General features: G+C 45.4%; 1 protein-coding gene across 1 annotated transcript; it reads left to right on the top strand.

The window, feature by feature from the left end:
• The first annotated feature begins 1466 nt into the window (after nucleotides 1-1466).
• LOC123051528 (probable apyrase 2) lies at nucleotides 1467-6300 on the top strand. Its single transcript, XM_044474421.1, has 9 exons — nucleotides 1467-2239; nucleotides 2326-2454; nucleotides 2531-2587; nucleotides 2773-2865; nucleotides 3832-4037; nucleotides 4628-4722; nucleotides 5224-5438; nucleotides 5548-5737; nucleotides 5826-6300. Exons 1-9 carry the CDS (start codon nucleotides 1928-1930, stop codon nucleotides 5936-5938), a joined length of 1410 nt encoding a protein of 469 aa, XP_044330356.1. The 5' UTR covers nucleotides 1467-1927; the 3' UTR covers nucleotides 5939-6300.
• Nucleotides 6301-6547: the final 247 nt, after the last annotated feature.

Genomic DNA, 6547 nt, shown 5'->3' with positions numbered 1-6547 from the left:
TCCTTTCTTTGCCGGTGCATTTTGCCGTCTTGGCGGACGCCAAATTAGCTGATTCCTGTAGTGTAGCACCCTAAATAGTATTTAAAAAAAACTTAATAGATAAAATAACATCGTATTTAGATCCTATAGATTTTGTAATCAAATTCCATATACATGTTAACTTTGGAGTTACGGTTTTAAAGATATGGATCTTTTTTTAAGAATTTGATATGGACTGTGAGTTGATTATCCCAAATATCAGGGGGTTTACTACAAAATCAAAAATCTGACTTAGAATTGAACTGCGAGTTGATTAGAAAAACATAAGGGGTTTTTCTGCAAAAGCGAAAATCCGATTTAAGCCTGGATTGCGGGTTGAATATCAGAAAGATCAAGGGATTTTCTGTAAAACATGTAGTACTTGGGAAAGAATAGTCCTTCCTTTATTAATAGGTATAGAAAGATGCCTCTGAAAAAATCATCGTTACGGGAATTGTTTTGTATTCCCTTGTACTAAATCAGTGACAATTAATATGTATAGGAGAGAGTAATTTTTGTTCATGATCAAAAACACCGTATTTGCTGTGTTTTTTCAATTCAAGTAAAAAGGTTGTAGGTGACTGAGAAAAAAAATGTGTGCACTGAGTGGGCTTCCCCAATGGTAAAATGGATTGCTACTAGAGCACGCGTCTGGCATCGTATCCCTTCGCATGTGCTCCTTGCGACTCGGATGATCAGAGATTCCTAAATCATGTCCTTGTTGCCACATTTTGTCTCATTTTTTGTGGCCTTATGCAATGGAGGTGCGATGGATCTCGACCCTTGGCAGTGGGATGGGTCCTACTCCGTTTTAGGTGTCTCTTTGTCTCGGTTTAGGTTTTGCGTCCTACTTGCGTCAACGGCTTCTTGAAGATGGAATGAGGTTCTCCTTGCCTGGCCCCATCCCGGTGGTACTTCTAGCATCGTCTGAGGGCATTTGGAGGTGTGTCTCTAGCTGATCTCCGAAGATTCGGCCGGCTTTTGTCTTCAGTGAATCTACTTGGATTCGGTCCTCGTTCATCTGCATCCATGTGTCTGCAGGCTGGATACTTTTGAGCTTCTCTTCATCGATGATGACTTTCTCACTGTTACCATAACAAGATTTGTCCGGCATCGGTAAGGGATGACGATGGCTGTACTCCTTTGACTCGTTTCAGTGCCTATATTAGTCGGTAATGGTCTATGGACTTGTTACTTTTATTTTATTGTTTGTATATTGCCGTGACTATGGATGAATCCATTGAAAGTTTTTTTTTTATGTTTAACTGGATCGCTGAATGCATCAACACGTCGACACGCTCTCTGGTTGGCGCGTACACGGTCAATTACCTGCACCAACCAATCACGGTCCGGCGCACCCGTGGACCAGCACCGTGAGAAATTACCGAGCACCGCAGCTCCGGTGGCGTCCGGCCAACTCCGCACACGCGCGCGGACGAGGCCAACCCCGACCCAACCGCACCGGCACGGGCACGGCGAACCCGCACAAGCAACCCCCACCCCCTCCCCCGCCGCGGCCGCTACAAAGCGCCGTCCTTTCCGCACGCCACCGCCACCTCCCTCCCGCCTCCGTCGCGCGCGTGCCCGGCGGCAGCACAGCAGCCAGAGACCACCGCGCCACGTCCCGAGGCGCACGCATTTCCCCAGCGCGCGCCCGGATCCCGAAGTCAAACCCACCGACGCGCGCCCGCCTAAAACTCCACCCCCGAGGCTCGCGCAGATCGGCCCTCCATCCCTCGCCTCCTCCACGCCCACGCCGACGCGCGCGGAGCGGAGCGGACGGACGGGAGCGCTGGATCCCGCGGAGGATCTAGAGGCGGTCAAGCAGCCGTCGCCCCCCGGCCCCGGGGGCCGCATCCGCTACCGCACGCCCTCCTCGCCCGACCTCCTTCTCCTGCCCGCCGACAAGATGCGCCGCTACTCGCAGCTGCCGGGCGCCGGCCGCCAGGACACGCTCGCCGACCGCGTGCACCGCTACCGCGGGGTGCTGCTCGTCGTGCTCGCGCCGCTCGCCCTCGTCTCGCTCGTGCTCCTGCTCATGCCGCGCGCGCCCGCGGGGGCCGCCCAGAGGCCCCTCGGAGGAGGGGCCGGGGCCGCCGGGGCTAAGAAGTACGCCGTCATATTCGACGCCGGCAGCTCCGGCAGCCGCGTCCACGTCTTCTGCTTCGACGGCAACCTGGATCTGGTCCACATTGGCACCGACATCGAGCTCTTCGTCCAGGTAAGGCGACCACCCGTTCGTCCATCGGATCTGGATCTGGTCTCGGTTATTGTCGGCTGAATTCCGTTCCCCTTCCGCCCTGGCAGAAAAAGCCTGGACTTAGCGCGTACGCCCAGGACCCGCGCGAGGCTGCTCAATCGCTCGTCTCCCTCATTGAGAAGGCCAAGGAAGTGGTTCCGGCTGAATTGCGCGACCAGACGCCTGTCAGAGTTGGGGTGAGTAGTTTGTTCACACTAATTGATTTTGCAATCGGTGCTTGTTGATGTTCTTAGTTTCCTTGTTCATTCACAGGCCACAGCAGGGCTAAGAGCGTTGGGAGCAGGAAAATCCGAAGAGATCTTGCAAGCGGTAAATGCTCTTCTATCATATCATCATCATCATTGTCTGTCTTCTATCATATCATCATCATCATTGTCTGCATTGCGGGTTGTTATGTTTTTTTTGTTTTGTTTCAGTGTGGTTTTTGTTACGTTATTACCAATTTGCCATGATTGATTGTGTACCTGGGTGTTAATGTATCCACAAACATGCAGGTTAGGGATCTTCTTCGTGAAAAGAGTTCATTTAAGAACCAGCCGGATTGGGTCACAGTTCTTGATGGAACTCAGGAAGGTGCATATGAATGGGTAGGATGCTGGCCTTACTTATCACATATGCTTGTGTTTCATGTTATTCTAAGGCTCTTGAGTAAAAAAAAAAATTATCACTGCATGTATTTCATTTTTTAGAAGACTACATGCCATTTTCCTTAAGTTATGAACTGATATTTGGTGGTTTACTAGTAAGGTACACGTGCATTGCACGTCAGAACTTACATAGCCAAAGTACGATTGCATATTGACATATCACATAACACAAGCAACTATATAAATTTATAGTCACATATGCATCATGTATGAGATGTAGATTTGATTCTTGTAGTTCATGGCACTGACAAATAAATATAAATCATTTTATGAAGATACTGTCATAGCCTTGTACAAGAAGTAAATAAAGCAAAAGTGAATGTAAATTATTTCAGAGCTATTTTACATTGCTATGCTACTGTAGCAATGGAATTTTTTTTTGGGTGTGTTTTCTTTAATGAAGTGATAAGGTTTGTGCACAATTATGCATTTGATATTCATAAAGTAAAAAAGCAATAGCAATTCATTTAGAAGGAAAAAGTGGGCAGTGTTAAAGTATGGAAGATTCTAGAGCAAAGGAGAAACATAGTGATTTGAGGTTTGTGCATAGGGTGCATTGTGCTTAAGCTTAGTAATGGAATATTCTAGATAGCACGCATGCATGGCAAAATCTTGTGTAGTGAATAAGATATCCAATGACCAACAATGCTTGGATTCGCCAACTTTCCACCGTTGGATTGGCTTCATCCAACAGCCAATATTCAAAGTTATTAGTGTTGTAGATATAGATATATAAAATTGTATGTAAGTAGAGTTCAAGGTAACCACCGACCAGGCCTAGTAGAGGTCAGATCGTGCGCCAAGTAGAGTGTTTAGGAATTATTCATAAGCTTTGCTGCTGTGTTTACCTTCTAGTGCAGGGATATATACCATATATCTCCCATTCACTCTTCTATATTCTTACAGGTCACCATTAATTATCTGTTGGGAAATCTGGGAAAGACGTACGCAGACACAGTTGGTGTGGTTGACCTTGGCGGTGGATCTGTCCAAATGGCGTATGCTATCCCAGAGAAGGATGCTGAAAAGGCTCCTAAACCAGCAGATGGTGAAGAATCATACGTGAAGAAGCTTTTCCTTAAAGGGACAACATATCATCTTTATGTCCACAGGTTGATATTATAACTTCTGTTAGCTTTTTGCTGTTCCTCCTGTTTAGCTGAATTATTGTTCTGGTAATTTGTGAACCCTCTGCCGATGTTTCTAAGCATAACATGAATTAACAATTATCAAAAACTATTTAAGCACCTGGTGGTGGTACTGTCCTGCACATCTTGTTTATGTCTAATTGGATTGATGAGTCATAAATCACTGAAAGAAGAAAAAATGTGTAACTATGTAAGAAACAATCATGTCACTGCAATACATTAATGACATAAAATAATTCATAATGGGAGTGTGAGAAATTTCATGATGATCCCAATTTAAATGTGTAAAAATCCATCAGTAAAAACAGCTGAGTAATCTCAAGAAAAGCATGACTTTATTTAACACTGTTTCAAGGTAACTGCATTGTAGACAAACATATTGCCATCGGTTCAACCAATACCTAATCTGAACTGACTTTAGTCATGCGTCGACTTGTGCTCTGCGGGGTAATAAGTTTTTGGTGTATCACTAATGGAAGTGACATCACATGATTATTCTCGTCCAAGGTATCATGAGTTTAAATCATGAATATAACTGTGAACTTTTGTTGCAGTTATTTGCGCTACGGATTGCTGGCTGCTAGAGCAGAGATCTTAAAAGCTGGCAATGCGAATGGTTACAGCAACTGTGTATTGGCTGGACATCAGGGTATGACTGCTTTCTTCTGCCTTACTGTTCTAGCAGCAACTGTGTATTGTCTTTTTCATCTGCATCTTAAAAGTCTAGGTTAGTTCCCAGCCCATTCAGTGAAGTTTGTTCCCCAAAGAAGTCAGCTTTGCTATCTTGTGAAACAAACTCAGGCTTACAGTAGGACGAATTCCTCAAATTTGTTTTGTGTACATTACCATTCTCTACAGGACAAGCCATCTTATTTGTTCTGCTTGTTAGTCTTTGCCGCTTATCATCCTTTCTGTTAAAAGTACTTGTATTACCATGTACTCCCTCCGTCCCATAATACAAGAGCGTTTTTGACACTAGTGTAGTGTCAAAAACGCTCTTATATTATGGGACGGAGGGAATATTACTTACTTTGTATTATGTCCATAAAAGCCCATAGCCAATACAAACCACGAGCAGACTATGACCTGACATGCTTGTTTTCATTGTGCTGATCATAGGACTCTATTCTAATGGCATTTATGATTTTAGGGCAATACAAGTATGGTGGCAATACATTTGAAGCATCGGCTGCACCTTCTGGCAGTAGTTTTTCGGAATGCAGGGCTGATGTGGTGAAAGCTCTTAAAGTAGATGAGGCATGCACTCACATGAAATGTTCCTTTGGTGGCATTTGGAATGGTGGTGGTGGTGCTGGCCAGAAGAATCTCTTTGTAGCGTCGTTTTTCTTTGACAGGGCTGCTGAGGTAATTTATGGAACTTCTGATTCTAGCACTGTCCTCCTTTTGAAGATAAATTTCACCTTGCTACTCTTTCTCATAATGCACTTCTAAGCATTCCGTAATTCCTGTTCAGGCTGGTTTCATTAACTCCAATGCGGCTGTTGCCAAGGTCAAACCCTCAGACTTTGAGGAAGCTGCCAAGCGTGCTTGTAAATTGAACGTGAATGACGCCCAATCTAGCTACCCTGGTGTCCAGAAGGATAACGTTCCATACATTTGCATGGATCTTGTTTACCAGTACACACTGCTCGTGGATGGATTTGGTAAGAGGCTCAGCGCAAAGTAAAAATGTCCATAATCGTGTACAACTATCGCAGATATATCTAATGCTTTCCGCTTTCCATCTTGCAGGTGTTGATCCCCAACAAGAGATGACATTGGTAAAGAAGGTTCCTTACAGCGACGCGCTTGTGGAAGCAGCGTGGCCACTTGGAAGTGCCATCGAGGTTGCATCATCATCATAGGCAGCGCCAGTGTAGCAACAGAAACATCAACGTGGGAGCATGGACATGGCCACCGTAGAAGTTTTGGATTCTGGGGGTTTCGACTTGAGCCGGTTCTGTCTGTGCTTCCCCCCTGAAGTCGCCATTTTGTCACCCGGTCAGTCCAGTTCGTCCAGCCCCCCTCCCATACAGTATAGGTTCATACGCAAGGACATGAGGATTACGGCACCAATTGTACTGCAGCCAGACGCCATTGGAAGGCGCATTATTATTTTTGTACTGATGATGAGAGTAGGCGAGAGCATTCCATTCTTTCTGACTTCCACTTGAAATGGGCATAAACACATTGTTCACTTACCGTAAATGCATTCTTCGTTGCCATATTTTAAGCTCTACATTGTGTGATTGTCTGCCGAGTACGTGGCCTCAGGGCGTTCAGATCGGCATTACACCAAAACTCGAGATCATTCATCAGTTAGCCTAATCGAATTAGGTTCCTCTTAATGAGGTCGGAGTCCGACTGCATATACAACCTGTATCAGCCCATCCTCGTAATAGGGTGCACGGTTACCAACAAAAGGATGCAACAAACATGGATGATCGTGCACATGTGCCAGCATGGACTTCAAA

The sequence above is a fragment of the Triticum aestivum genome, chromosome 2D (assembly GCF_018294505.1).
Source record: "Triticum aestivum cultivar Chinese Spring chromosome 2D, IWGSC CS RefSeq v2.1, whole genome shotgun sequence".
In the NCBI taxonomy this organism is placed as follows: Eukaryota; Viridiplantae; Streptophyta; class Magnoliopsida; order Poales; family Poaceae; genus Triticum; species Triticum aestivum.
The sequence above is the reverse complement of the archived record's forward strand: the minus strand, read 5'-3'. Positions and strand labels throughout refer to the sequence as shown.